This window comes from Papaver somniferum, chromosome 2, assembly GCF_003573695.1.
Source record: "Papaver somniferum cultivar HN1 chromosome 2, ASM357369v1, whole genome shotgun sequence".
Taxonomy (NCBI): domain Eukaryota; kingdom Viridiplantae; phylum Streptophyta; class Magnoliopsida; order Ranunculales; family Papaveraceae; genus Papaver; species Papaver somniferum.
Genome location: NC_039359.1, coordinates 198514853 through 198530408, shown reverse-complemented (window position 1 = coordinate 198530408; position 15556 = coordinate 198514853). Strand labels below are relative to the sequence as shown.

The following is a 15556-nucleotide window of genomic DNA, read 5'->3' as shown; positions in this document are numbered from 1 at the left end:
CCTTTTTCAACACGACAGTTGTTCAACACTGATGAACGAGTCTTGATTAAAGGTTCTTCTACAATTGAGTCTTTTTTAACAGTATCTTCAAGCATACTAATCTTTTTGCGTTGTAGAGTAGTTTCCTGAACAAGGTTTTTGATATTGTTAGAAAAATACTCAATGATACTATATAGTTCCCATCTCTAGAGAATAGTTGGAAACAAGTAAAGCTCAATAAAATAGAACAAGTAAAATCACAATACGCAACTATATAGAAAATAGTTGGATCTGTCTTCACGAATCTAAAATGAAGTTTTGAAATCGTTAACCTAATATGTTTTTGGAAAAACCTAGGTTAAAGGAGAATCGAATCCAGTTTGGAACTGGGACACAAGGAAGTGTCGGTATTAGGTTTTCCAGTTACTAGAGTTCTCCCTTATATAGCATTTCAAATCGGGGTTGCTTATAATCAAAGCTAAGATAGATTAGTAACAAAACTTAGCTTGTTACACACAAATGAAATATACTTATATTTAGATATGGGTGACCGTACCTAAACGTGTATATTGAGTTGGCTCAATAACAGTTAACCGAAGTTAGCCATATAAATACTTTTGTCTTAACCATATTCATCTAACACTTCTAGATCAAATATGATGATCAATCAATCATGAAAGATAATCAAATGAATCTAATTTTGTTTCAGATAGAGTTGTTCAATTGTTCATATTTCATAGAAATATATGTGAACAAATTGAAACAAAATCAGATTAATTTGTAATCGTACAAAGTAGTTATACAAGAATCAATTCATGAATATTAAGCCACGGTTTGCAAAGTTAATTTGCATTCCTTAAATCATAAATGTTTTAGTTCATGAGTATGAGAATCATACATAACTAATTTTAGAACTTAACCACTGAGTTCGCCAACTAGATACGCGAACAGCAGCTCCGGACCTTGGCCTAGTCAAGACGTTCGCAAACCCTATTCGCGAAAAAACGTCTCGGACCCAACTCAAGTAAACCCGTTTGCATACTAGGTGCACAAACAAGATTTCAGACCTGAATCATTACAAAACAGTTCGCATACTAGGTATGCATACCGTGTTGCATCCAGACATGGGTAATTGTTCAAAACTCTCCTTTCAATCATTGAAACATCCTTAGAAGACGACAATGGTAATATCACACATACCATTAGCTTCAAGTAATTTTCAAGTGATCGAATGATCAATACGAAACTTCCCAAGATAACATCAAATGACTTTCTCACAAAAATCATGTAAGATGTTCAAGGTAATTTTCACATGATCATCTTTTGACTTAATATTTAGTTTCCAATAAATAAATTGTTTCCAACTAAACTCGTCAAGAATATGATGAACATAGCTAAATGCAAAAAAACTTCCAACACATATTTCGAGAAATAGATAGGTGAGATAAACTCAGCTCGAAATATCAAATGTGTATAATGTAAAAATCTATATATCTATACGACTTAGTCTCATTAGAAGATAGAATAGAAGAGACTTCTGATTGATAGATAAGTAATAAAAACAATTATAATTTCGGAAATAGAAAAGTAAAAGACAGAACAAGATTTTGTTAACGAATAAATTGAAAATGCAGAAAAACCCCGGGACCTTGTCCAAAATTGAATACTCTCAGGATTTAACCGCTATACAAAATCTAAACCAACTTCGTATAGTTGAGACCAAGCAACTAAACCTATAGTTCACCTAGTTTCGCTTGTATCCTTGTGCCTCCAACTTGCAATAAGTCACGCACTTGGAACAATTACTTTGGTTTGTATTCCAAATGTAAAGGAACAACAAATTTGTTCGGTAACAACTCTTTTCAAACAAGTGATATGAGTTTGACAAAAGGCTCTTCTGTTTATCCCAATAAACTCCTTTGTCAGGTTCTTAGATCTATCTCAATACAACTACCAAAGTAATTGTCTAGATTTTGCAATCAATACTCTTAGTCACAAGGACAATATATTGATGCCGATCTACTCAACTAATCAATCAAGAATATCACAAAGATAAACTGATTATAGTTGGATCCCAAGCCGATCAAGTTTTGTGCACACCAAAGATTATGAACTCAAACAAGAAATCTTCTTTGTCTTCAAATCTTCTTAGATCTTCAATAAACACCTTCACACAAACAACTTGAATCTCTTGTGATCAATCACACACAGAACGGAGTCCGTTAGTAATAGATTATCACAAGACGTTTTTAGATCTACAAACAGTCTAAAGATCTCCGTCGAAACTTCGATCTAGTTTGAGTGAATATTATATCAGAAGAAAAGATTCTCAAGCATAAAAAAACTAGATGCAATCAAAGTTCAACAACCTTTAGTCAATCAAATCAATCGAAAATTAATAATAAACTGCAATTATCTAGTTTCCCACCAACGGTACTCGTAGAGCTTCCCAATCCCAAAGAAGTCTTTAAAATGGGCGGTCGTAAGAGATTTCGCTTAATTAGGTTACTTTCCTCTCCGAATAGATGGCTCCACCAGTAAAAACACAACTAGGTAGTTTTGCTGGCTGTGAGGATTAGTTTGCTTGAGATGCAAACTTCAATATTTATAGACCAAGGAAGTTTGGACACCAAGGAATTTCCAAAACCGAAAATATTCTCAAGATATGCAATATATTTCCAAATTCGATTTTCATAATTCCTGAAATGCTCTGTCCAAATATTGACCGAAATCTCAGTAGAAAATCTCCAATTAGTAAATACACATTACCAATTTTTATTTTCTAAAGAAATGCACTTTAATTGTTGGAAATTAAAAGCATATGAAACTAAAAACCTTAATTAAAAGATTCTCAATTTATTTCGATCCGGGATTCTCCTTTAGTTATTAATCTTTGAACAATAAAAGATAAGAGTTACTGCACATGTTCAAAGTATGTCGACATCTTTACTTTGTAAATCCTTTTTCATATTTACAATCTTGGAACCGATTTTCCACACTTCCAAACAAGTTTAGAATTGGTTTATCTGATTTCCAAGAACTATGTGATTGATCAAAAACATTCAATCACCATTCATGGGTTTAACGGTTCTACCAAAACAAGTTTCGGTTGTACCTCCAAGTGGCTAGTAGGATCGGTCACATTAGTTTCCAAAAGCATTGTTAACTAAGTACCAGGATCGGTTACCACTTATTTATGGTACTTACTTGTGATCGGTTGCACAAGTTATAAGATCGGTCAATACCAATTACTGAAACTTATTAACCTACTACAAGGATTGATTACACATCTTGTGATTAGTCCCAACCAAGTTCTAGGATCGGTTACCCAATGACTAGGAATGGTCACACCAATTGAAAATATCGATCATACCATCTCAGGTGATTACTTAAGATCGGTTTCACTAATAAAAGTCATACCAATACAAAAGTCAGGCATTGTGAATAGTTTTACCAAGATACATAAACAAGTTATGAACGGCTATACTAAACACACATATTGGTAATCCAAATATTTGCAATGAATAACAATACCAATAAGCCTAGCGATTTCCATTTCGATTCATAAAACAAGTTTATGAATTGTACTTCCTTTAAACGAATGTAAAACATTGTTTCCTAGGACGAAATATTCACCCATACCCATGCACATAATCACAATAGCGTTCATACGATTATGTCGATGTCTTATATACGAAGTTCAAAAGATAGACGTTATACTTCGTATTGCGATTCCTTAATACTATGTCTAACTAGAGTATAATCATTCACAGCTTCGCAGTTATGTTTTCAATATGCACGATTTGAAAGATACGTTAGGAATGAAACAGTTCAAGTCAAATATTACTAACCTCAAGTGGAAGGATGATGTCTTCGTTGTAGCTCTTTACTTCTTCACAATCTTCAAGTCTTCACGTAATACTTGTAAGTCTCATATCCTAGTAACTTTCTAGCTAACCTGTACGAAGTTGACTCTAGCAAATAATCAAGCGACTCTTTAAATGAGTTTTATGACAACCAAAATTGACATACCAACGCTTGGTGGGTTCAACCGAGCAATTCTCTAACAATAACTATCTTAAAATTTTTATTAGGTTAGTTAGTTAAATTTAGTTTAAATAAGGGTTAAATTTTTTAAGGCTTAATGTTGTCTTCCTGCAGGATTCCAATGATTTATCCGTGCCTTTATAATGTTCCTTTTTGCACTCACAAAGTGTAACACCTTTGATTTTGGCAGTGGTTGTTTAAATGGAGAACAAGTAATGATATACCTAGACTTACGCCATGGCCTTTTAGCACAATTAGCTTTATATTTGAAATAACTCTGCAGTTAAGCATATAGGGAGAGAAGCATAAACCTCTTGGAAAGCTATTATTGGATGAATACAACAACGGATACTGGAAACTCTACACTACTGGATGATCTCAGTGACTAAGTATTGACAATTCCGGTAGAGTATTTATCCATCATAGATGGTATCAAAGCCGACAAAGGATCACCTGTCGAGGATGGGAGGGTACCTTATGAACGCAGTGGTGTCTGTTGAAGACCCCATATTATTGTATGTCCGCAGTGACTAAGTGTTGATGGTGGATTTTCAATAAAGGATAAAATCGTAAAATCATGATCTTGCATATTTCTGACACGACTCCAGACACGTATGTGAGACTCATATTTTAGTATTCATGAAAGATCATTTCACAATTTCTGACTGAGCATACACCCTCTTAGAGCATGCATGAATATGTGATCCCTAAAGCCTCTCAACTGAGCGTCAATACTTTGCATATTTCATCAACACTTCTGTATAAAATCGATAATGATTGGACGGCTCCTAGACATATTGCATGCTAGTATAGAGCGTCAATGTCTTCAGGATGTCTCAATGTTCCCTGACTATACATAATTAATATTCATAACGAGTATGATGTCTCTACCATCTCATACCTCGATTCTTGAATAAACATAATGCTCCTAGACATATTGCATGCTAGTATAGAGTCATTCATAGATTAATTCTAATGAAACATTCATCAACTGAATTTCCAGAAAATAATCAATTTTATCTCATTACTCTGTTCCATGGCTTATTCCCAGCTGAATTCCATGGATTAGTAATAAATATTCACTTTTCGGGCATTTAGGCCATCACCGAGTAAGCCCCGAGAAAATGGTGCGAGTGTACTTAACAATAATGCACGAGCGAGCACCCAAATATGCATAAGTGAGCACCCAAATGCATAAACAAGAATTCAAAATATGGACGAACGAGGAAACCTATGCAAAATAGGGAAGGAAAAATAACAAAAAATAAAAAGAGAGGCGCACACGGGACCGGACCCACTCACTAATAAGATGACCGCACCTAGCCGGTCCATATCTCACTCATGGTTGATTTTCAGTAAATCATCCATTGATCAATAATCAATCAAAATTAGGGTTTCGAATCAAATGCTCTGGAAAGCATAATTCTGAGTAGGTTCAAACACCAATAATTTTATATTGATCCTGCAATCAGCATTTTAATTAATTATACAATATTCGGTCCAGCTACCAGTATTTTTAATTAATAGTTTATTTGTTTCCGCTACCAATAATTCATTAATCGAGCAATATTTGCTCAAACAAGCAATATTTGTTTAAATTAGCAATATTTTCTTTGCTCATCTATCAACACTAAATTGCTTAAGTTAGCATCATCTGGGTTCAGAACTCACTTCTAGCAATATTGATTTAACTATCAATATTTAATTGCTCGATCGAACAATATTCCTCATGTTGATTCAACTATTAACATCCGAGAATCCCACTGATCCATCTATTAATATTTCATTGGTTCATCAACCAATATTTGGTTCATCAGTTAACCATTATAATCTTTCTTCTTAGATAACTCATGGTGCAGACGAGTGCTCAACAACATTTCCTATCAAAAAGTCCATGATCGAGAAATCTCATTGGACGTTCGTCGATTCAAGTTATCAAAACATCATTATTACCTCAACTGGTAAAATGATATATTACAGTTTATCAAGACTCAACGTCTTTCCATTATTTTGTCCCAGCAAACACCTTATGCTCAATCCATGAGTCTCAGAGCATACCACATTCGTTCATTATGCTTGACTCATCAAGGCTAAGACTCATCGTCTAGTCAAGTCAACAACTGACTAATTAAATAACGTCTGCCTTGCATACTCCAAAATCGTGAGATATCAATCATGTCACATGGAGGGATATTCACTAGGGTTTTGGTCTATTGGCTTATGGCACGTGTGTACACACACGATGAGAAATGTGAGTAAGTCGTGCAAGCAGTTGAAGGAGTTAGAAAAGTAGTGGATGGACAATCAACCAATTCTCTCACGCACCTGTAACTGGTTGACCACGATTTCCTATTTTCCCACTCTCTCACTCCAGCAACCATCACACTTACTGGGGATCATTGTGTCTAATATTCTTGCAATATAAATAAGTTTCCGAATCCACGATTGAAGAACAACAATTTCGATCCACAAGAAATTATCACTCAATCGATCAGAACTTATCTCATCCGAACTCAACCGTTCACAAACTTGCATAAATCTCCAAACACATCCATAATCCTCGATCATCATTGATCTCACACACTTTTCAGCTTCCCTCCTACAGATCGACCCTCGTCCCTCTTTGTGACCGAATTGACTCTGAAACGACCATTGTCTTGGTTTAGACCGGAGTCCTACAGATTGATCTCTTGAACTCAAAGCACTCTCGTGCAGTGCATCTGTTTGAAAAAAGTTTAAGCAATTTGCCCGATCAAGGAATCTCTACCCGCACGCTCGTCACTTCACTTTCCTAAAAAAACAGCAAATCGTTTGCACTAATCAACACTAAGTCACATACACAGGGTGATATATTTAGGGTTCAGATTTGGCGGTCTACCACACATGTGAGTATGTATTTGTTTTATTGAAGTTCAAACTTCATGACAACAAAGCAAAACTTGGGGTGTAAATAACTTACCCACTTATATACCCATACCCTACATCATAACCAAAACCATACCCTAAGACCCGTACCGGTCCAACAATTTTTTGGTCCTCCTTTTCCTAGTTAAGAAATCCATAGCTTTGTTCCAGAGACCGAAAACTCTCCGTGGAAAAACCAGATTTGGCTCTCATTCTTCACTTCCAACCTAAACCCTTATAAATTTGGGGATTTTCGTAATTGATAGTAGAATTAATCTTCAAATTTGATCAATGGAGCCTACTGTTGATCCAGCTGGAGAACCAATCGCAACATCAGCAGTGTTAATGGCATCATCAAAACACATCGCTACTTTTTGCAGAGCTGAAAACATGGCATTTCTTAATTGTAAGAAGAAAGATCAGAATCCTGAGAAATGTCTTGAGAAGGGACGTGAAGTTACTAGTTGTGTTCTCAATATGTAAGAAATTCTTTGCCCTAATCTAATTAAAGTGGTATTAACATATTAGGCATAATGAATTTTATAATTAGGGTTCATTTCTATTGGTTTTTCGTGATGAAATTTGTAATATTTATTTTGTTTCTGGATCGAACATCAATTAGGTTTTGTCTAATGGTGATGAAATTGTTGAGGTGAAGTTTAGAAATAGTTAGAAATTCTATTAGCGGAGTAGAAATGAAAGTTGGTTATAAGGGTCACATTAATCTGAGTAAATTTAGTAAGAGTGTCAAATCGAGCCTCAGTCTTTGCTCTACTTAAAAGTTAAGGCAACTGTAAGTTTTTGTACAACTTGCTTCACCGAAATGAAAATTAGCAATGTTTTATTTAATGTGGTGCACACCACTGTGGATGCTGTTATGAAGTGATGTGTGGTTCAGGAAGACCAGATTTCCATTCACAGTTCCAAGAAATGGGTAGGATGTGTGATGCTATATTTATTAGCCGAGAAGGGTTGCTCTTTTCAATAGCAGGTCACCTGATCGTAAAAGTAGGAAATGGTGATAGCTTGCAACGTTTAGGCGATTTTGGTGAAACTTTTAGTTTTGGTTGCTGCTAATGATGAGTCTGGAGTTATTTTCATCATTTTTGGTATATCCAAGTGGTGCATAGCTTCAAAAGAGCTAGAGATTGGTGAAAGTAGACTAATTTCCAACGTACTGTGAATTTTTATATTTGGAAGAGCAATTCATGATTTTAGTTAGACTAGTAATGTGAATCTGCAGAATTTAAAAGACGTGGTATGGTATATGATGCTTGTTATATTTGTTTTCCTGGTTGTGGACGTATACGCAACTTATGGTTTCTTTGTTTTGCTTACTTTATGGGATATTAGCTTGTCGCATGAGCTTTGAGAGTATGTTAATATTTAATTATCATGGGCTTGGTCTGGTGATGATTACTCTTTGTTTCATCTGATCTAGGGTGAATAATGAAACTAATTTATCTATTTAACATGGTGTTGTGGTGATGAATTCTCACCCGAATCTGAGAGACTTGATTCGATGGATAACTCCCACAAACTTCGTATACTCTATAACTTTCTGACATGATTCCTCATCAATGATTATTTGTAACAAAGTGGTCATTGTCGAGTCTTTTCTTGTGCCGTTTCGTTTGGTAGTTCTTAGTGTTGTTCAACTGGCGTAGCTTCATGAACCTTGATCATGGAGGTAGTTTTGCTTGGAAGTCCGTTTAAAGAGAAGAAATTTTTCACTTGTGATTGAATTACTTCTTTTTATTTGTTTCTCTTTCTTTAAGATGTGGAACGTTTTGCATACCTCTTACAGTAGCTGGTTACAACATTTACATGTCATGAATTAGATGTAACATCGTGCTGGTCTGTGGGGCAGTCGCCCAGTGCTAATACTAAATGTGCCATAATGCCTTTGTGCTATTATATGCCCGCTATTATCTCAATCTCGTGATCCCATAACTAGGTTTCACAACTAGCAGCAATAACAGTACTACAGTAGAGTATACCTACTAAACCTCTTCTGATCCTAGTTTCCAACAACAGAGAAAGGCAATACTCATGAGCTTGAAAACCTATTAACAGAAGAGAATATCTCTCTAAAGTAATCTAGTTTGGATTCACTGGAAAGTCTTAAATGTTAGGTTCCAACTAGTCAGTCTTGAAAGTTTTCATTAATTTGTTGCTTCCTAGTTTCCTTCTGCATAAAATTCGCCTTGTTTTATGTTATGGACTCATTGCTGACTTACAGGTTAAAGCATCTTCATCAGACATGTACGAAGGAGATGGATGCTTATGCGGGATGCATGTACTATAACACCAATGAGTTTGATTTATGCCGCAAAGAGCAGGAGGCATTTGAGAAAGCTTGCCCATGGAACAAATAGTCTTTGTCGCTTTTGTAACTTGAGTGGAATAATATTGAGAACAACCTACATGGAGAAAACATGATTTACCCATCTCACTCCATCTTTTGAAAAATTGATTCTTCGTATTTGAATGGGTTTTATTTTTGTAGAAATCAGAGTTGCCAGGAATTGATCCTTCACTGACAGGCAACAGTCCTGCCTCCTAAAACCATCTCTCTTGATAAATGCTGTAGCAGCTATTGTTGTTGACAATGTTTATGTTTCTGTACTCTTTTAGTCTGCTGCAATCTGCAGCACATATGCAGCATTGTGGTGTTGTTATTTCCAATGATTATACAATTTTAATTGCTTTTGCTTTTCATTTCAAATTAGGTCTTTGAGAAATATGCAAAAACAGCTTTGGCTTATAGTTGTTTGTTCTTGTCAGTATGGATAGTAGACTTTCACTGGTTGAATGCCTCTTGGGTTTAAACCTGCTTATTATAATATCAGTGGTTTTAAACGAACCGAGTATCTAAACAACGCAAAAACCACATTTGAAAAAGCTCACTTTTTTTTTTGGTGGGTCCGGATGGACCCTGCCGGAGGACAGTAGGGGGGCCACTTATGGTAGGGCCTATTGAAAATGTGTGAATAGTGGTTTTGCCATTGTTTTTTTACCTTGTTCAAATAGAATTTTTGTTATAATATTGGACCTTGAAGCTACCCTAAGATGAGTCTAGTTTTAGTATTGGTGATGAGGAGGATTTAAACCTAAAGAAGAATTTTGAATTATGAAAGCGAATTTGAGGAGATTGAAGTAGTAAAAAAGATGGGCATGGGCTGGGAAATGAGCAAGGTACTGAAACATTTGAAAGAAGTGATAAACATGTGGCGATCAAAAAGGAAGAAAATGGGGAAGTAGAGGAAATATGGAAAGGACAAAGGGAGGATTAGGACTAGGTCTAATACTGAGTAAAATAGTCGCGTCTCCTTGAATTTGATTTACTGGTGCTGGCGCCTAACAGATGGATTAGTATTCTTTAATTTGGAAGGAGAGGAATAACTTGTAATTTGGATAGAGGTGGCTTACTTTAGGAGATGGCGTTATAAAGTGGGTACTAGGGACGTTTCTGGTCATAGTCCTTGGTGCAATCAGAAAACGTGGATGAGAGAAAGATGTTACAAATGCTTCCATCATTTCTAATCTTGATATAGATTTGTTAGATGATTTAATAGTGAAAAAGGATATCCATGAGATAATTGATAGCCAACAAAATGCTAGAATATCTTGGTAAAAATACAAGTTTCTTCGAGTTCTCATGCTTCGGTTCGACCCCTAGACCTTGCAAGTAATTGTTAGTAGTATTCAGAGGTCAGTAACCAACATCTGTACTAAGCCATCAAAAAAAAACAAAAACAAGTCTTTTCCAAAAGAATAAGGCAAGCTAGAAACTTAATTCTGGAGCTGGAGAATGAGATATTTCACTATCCATCTGTTTGACGACAAAGAAGATTCGTAACATCCGTAGAATTCTTCGGTAATGGGATCATTATCCCGACCTCATAAGTAGATAATTATAGGTGTACTCATACTATGCCATCACTCATGAATTTTGCATTTCATTAATGCCCACACAACGGTTAAGAATTATCAAGTTATTCAAGAATCCATTTAACCGCTAACAGTTTCCAAATCAAATTTCCTTACTTTAGGATTGTGAACTCTCGCTTCAACTGAACAACCCAACATTTGTAGGTGTTCTAACTTCTAAAGTAGGTTGCCATCATTTCTGCAGTTTCAAGGGTGAAACTGGAACTGCTCTGCTTGGACCCCCTAACATTGAACAGCTGTATGAAAAACAAACATCCCCAAATTTACAGGTAATATGCATGACTCTTCATGCTTCTAACCAGTTGTTCCATAAGAATACGACTTCGCGTTTCAGTTACACCGCTCTACCAAGGACAATCTGGCACTGTGTATGAAGCAACCATCCCAAGTTTTTGGAAAATCGAAGCAAAAAGTTGCAGATGTTACCCACTATTGTCACACCTTCCACGATATTCACCACCTTTGCTAGACCCTATGATTATCATTTTTTCTCTATAAATTAAGTAACAAATGTTCACAGTTTGAGATTCATGATGCAATTGGTAGTTGTGACAGTAACATAAAAAACATCATACCAGTTGAGGTGTTAAACACTCTTTAAAAAGTAGAACCAATAAAAAGTCAACAAAATGCTTGTAACAACAATATATCACGAATAAAAGCTGATATTGTTGGAGAACAACAATCGGAACATGAAAAATAAATTGAGTTCAGGATACCTTTCCTACGGACCCTAATTGAAGAATACTGGAGAGCTTAATAACTAAAGGTAGACAGCAATATGACTAGTTACAAGGCAAATTCACCCTAATTGAAACTACAACCAAGTATCTAACCAAAAAAACAAAAGGCGACTGGTTTACTAAATATTGTATATGCACAAAATCAGAGGGTATGGGGAAATTCGCGAAAGCATTAATAGGATATATTGTCAGTCAGACTTGCTGGCCAAAAATGATCGTCTTGTTGACAATGGAAATACTATCTCACTAAGATTACTAAAGAATCCTTTATCGTAAATATTATCTTTAACAATGACCTCTACATCTTCTAATGGAGACTTACGGAAAAAGGCCTTCCATTTGCTTTCTGGTGGTTTTGTCTCTCCTGTCATCCCACTGATACTAGCTTTTAGAGCTGCAGCGCTCACCTTTGCTTCATTTATTTTCATCTTTAAGCTGATGTAGTCTTTCCACTTGAATGTCTGCCACATGAAAATAACAGCAATCCCAGTATGTTATACAACTGGAGTTAAATTTTGTTGATACCACCGTAGGATCATGAGTAGCTTACACGCAGGGCCAGATGAATAATAAAGTTGTTCAAGTCCCCACTAACCACACAGGTGGAGTTTTCCTGAATGTGTTAAATAAATGTGGGTAGATAAGGTCACACTATAACTTTTGGGGAAGAATTTTGCTAATATGGAAAATGCAAACAACCACAGAATCCTGTCATCAATTGTTACATGATTATACCAAAATCAGCGAACTAAAAAACGAACAATGGTGGTAGGGAAGGTCGCAATAGCCATCAGAATCTAATTAAGGGTAAGAATGACGTACCTCATTTGTGGTGGTGTTTGTAAGACAGAGATGGGCATGGTACCCAGAGAACCCAGCAAGTAGTAAAGAGACGACAGCTAAGAAGACCATCAGAAGTATTTGTGTGTTATATGCGCCCAACACCCACTATTATAACCAACAAATCACTTAGTGAAAAAGATTGGGCAAGGAAAATATGTAAATTATACCTCGATTGAGGTGTACTACTATACCACAGTGAAGGAATCGTATTTCCAACTTGATTACGGTTCTAAAAGGACTTGACGAATTATAGAATAATATAGCCAAAAATCCTAACCTGTACAACATGGGGAGCTAGGCTATAGAATGAATTTTCAAAGCCATAATAAACTGCAAAGAATAAATAAAGACAGCTGATTAGGTGAACATTCAGAAGTCGGAATTTTAAGCAATTCAAACGCCCAATTAAAAGGGAAATCAACTTACCTGTTAGGATGTGTATAACCTTAAACTCCTTCAATTGACCAGCAAGTATCAAAGCGATGGCAATTGTTCCATACACGCATAGAAGGAAATGCCTGTAGAATCATCTGTTAAAATGATAATGCTCATATGAAGGTATATGCAACAAACCCAACACAATACATTTAAGAAAATTGAGATATACAACTATTCGTATTTCAGTGTCCGTGACTTTTTTGAAGCAGTATTAGAAAGTGAAATGACCCAACTGAAATAGGTTTCCTTGCCAAAATCAACCCCATGTTAACACCCATAAACAGCTATGACTCACCAGAGTAGGAAAGCCATGAAATAACGAGTATTCTTTTCCCCTATGCAGTTATTCTGATATAATAATTAACAAGTTAGAAAACTAGAAGTAGAACATATTTACGCAAGTATGTTACTGAGTTGGAACCTTCCAAGAGATAAGTAAATGTAAAAAACAATAGATAACAGAAGAAACCAACCATCCATCCGCAGTGGTGGTCAAATCTAGCAACACAGCGATCACATATGCTACAGTGCTTGGATCTAGCAGGCCTGTTACAGGAAATAACTCCAGTTACTAAAAAAGAAACAAATCTCGAGAGAACCCTGTAATAAAACAAAATAAAAAAGATCGTAACACGTACTTTGGAATCTTGCAAGTCGTGCACACTTTTTCTGTAAATATGATATTGTCATAAGGGTAGGAGGAGAGGTATTGAGTAACATTGTCAGCATTCACAGTTCCTGGATCAGAAAAGCTACTCAATAGAAAGAGTACAACACCAACACCAACTGCCAAGAAGCTTGTGTACCTGCAAGAACATTTAAAGTCTCACCGATTGACAAGATGTGGTAAGCAAGACACTTTGGCATACATATCTTGAGCAGTACCTGTGATATTCGGATAGGTAATAGCCAGGAATATAGTCAAAGGACGACACTGCAATAACATAATATGTTCCTGCAATTATAGCTAAATAAAATGCCTGCAAAAAAAAAAATGGAACATCAGACCTATATATGCTACACCCAATATCTGCATGAAATCTAGAAACAAATAGCGATTAACAGATTAAGGAATAAGCTTCCGATGCTATTGTTCTCATTCCTTTTTCTTATACTACATTCAACCGTTATTCTTTAACAGTATTATCTTCAACTCCGCCAATATACCAACTCGCAAAGAAAATTCTTTTTTTAGTACAAGTACTGTAGTTCTGTACCCTATCGGAACTCTTTTCAAAGTAATGTAAACTGATTAATCACGTATATGCTTCTTGAATAAAATACCGTCTTCTAACTCAATTAAAATTTTGCTTTGCTTCAAAGAAATTTTTTTTTTGATTCATGTGTTTCTATTCAGTGAATTTAATTTCCCATGAGAACAGTCAATTCTCCTGAACACAAGTATACATTCATATTCATCTGCATAAACTCGATCACACTGAACAACTCACTAATCCCAAACAACCCTAAACATTTAAATACCTGTTGCCCAACAACCAAGCAACGAAATTTTATACATAAGAAGAAAAAAATTAAGCTACAAACATAAAATTGAACCTAGTAGACGATATCTAAAAGCAAAATTATCATAAAATTGGATGAAAAGAGAAATCAAATTGAAGATCTAGGGAGAAAAGGGGTATGTTACAAAAACCTGTAAGGTTGGATTAGGTCGATCACAACAAAAATATTCGACAGATAGAATTGCATTTCTGCCTTTAGAACCAAATGCATATAACATAAATCTCCTGCACAAAAAGAATCAAATTGTTTACTTTTTAGTATCGAATGAATCATTAAAAGGACTAGTGATAAAAATTTAAGACTATAGAGAGAGGGAGAGAACTTACAGGAAATAATCATAGGCACCAACAGTGAGGAAGTAATGAATTTTTTCAATGAAAGTGTTTTGAAATATTGGCCATTGGCCACATAAGAAAGAAACAATTACTAGTAGAGTTAAACATCCATGGCAGACCAGTATCCACTGTACATCCATTTCTACACAGAGAAAGACGGAGAGAGGTCGACAGAAAACTGGTTTGGTTTGGTTTTAGTTGATACGAATGTGTTAGGTAAATTAGGCTCAGGCCCAACCCATGGATAACCCATAATATGAGGCCCTTAATTAAAAAAAGTTTAAATCTAGGCCCCGAGTTTTTAAAAGACCTTGATACCCTTATGCATATTGTCAGGCCCATAATTAAATAAAATTTAAATCTAGGCCCAAAATTATTAAATCTAGGCCCGAAATTATTAAAATACAGTGCGAAGGTGTAAACAGAAGTTACACATGCATATGGCATGTGTAACCAGAAGTTACACATCCTTATGATATGTGTAATGCAAAGTTACACTTGTATATATATGCAAATAAATAGACATCAAAAAAAAACACAAAAAAAAAGTTATTACTTTAATATTCATTTACAATAATTTCTTAGCATGTGTAACTAGAAGTTACACACGCATCTGTTTAGTGTAATTGAGAGTTACATATGTGTCTATCTAGTGTAACTGAGAGTTACACATGCATCTGACTTGTGTTTTCAGCGTCAACTCCAGTTCCAGCGAGACCATTACCACGTTTAAGCAATTAGCTTTTATGAAGTTATCTAAAACCTGAAATATAACAACAAGCAATCAGT

The 15556-nt window shown here is 35.4% G+C and overlaps 2 protein-coding genes across 4 annotated transcripts; one reads left to right on the top strand and one right to left on the bottom strand.

The window, feature by feature from the left end:
- Nucleotides 1–7076: 7076 nt before the first annotated feature.
- LOC113350184 (NADH dehydrogenase [ubiquinone] 1 alpha subcomplex subunit 8-B-like) lies at nt 7077–9658 on the top strand. The gene is made up of 2 exons (XM_026594283.1): nt 7077–7409; nt 9173–9658. The coding sequence occupies exons 1-2, from the start codon at nt 7222–7224 to the stop codon at nt 9306–9308; spliced, it is 324 nt and encodes a 107-aa protein (XP_026450068.1). The 5' UTR covers nt 7077–7221; the 3' UTR covers nt 9309–9658.
- Nucleotides 9659–10803: 1145 nt separating this feature from the next.
- On the bottom strand, nt 10804–14940 carry LOC113350183 (probable protein S-acyltransferase 17). Of its 3 annotated transcripts, none has more exons than XM_026594281.1 (11): nt 14759–14940; nt 14563–14656; nt 13794–13888; nt 13547–13714; nt 13382–13454; nt 13204–13256; nt 12897–12988; nt 12748–12800; nt 12450–12575; nt 11950–12088; nt 10804–11356 (listed from the first exon to the last, which is right to left on the bottom strand). In XM_026594281.1, the coding sequence occupies exons 1-11, from the start codon at nt 14905–14907 to the stop codon at nt 11307–11309; spliced, it is 1092 nt and encodes a 363-aa protein (XP_026450066.1). In that variant the 5' UTR covers nt 14908–14940; the 3' UTR covers nt 10804–11306. The 3 variants fall into 3 exon arrangements, with proteins under 3 accessions (XP_026450066.1, XP_026450067.1, XP_026450065.1); XM_026594282.1 differs by having other exon boundaries at nt 11351–11376; XM_026594280.1 differs by lacking the exon at nt 10804–11356 and having other exon boundaries at nt 11463–12088.
- Between the last annotated feature and the right edge of the window lie 616 nt (nt 14941–15556).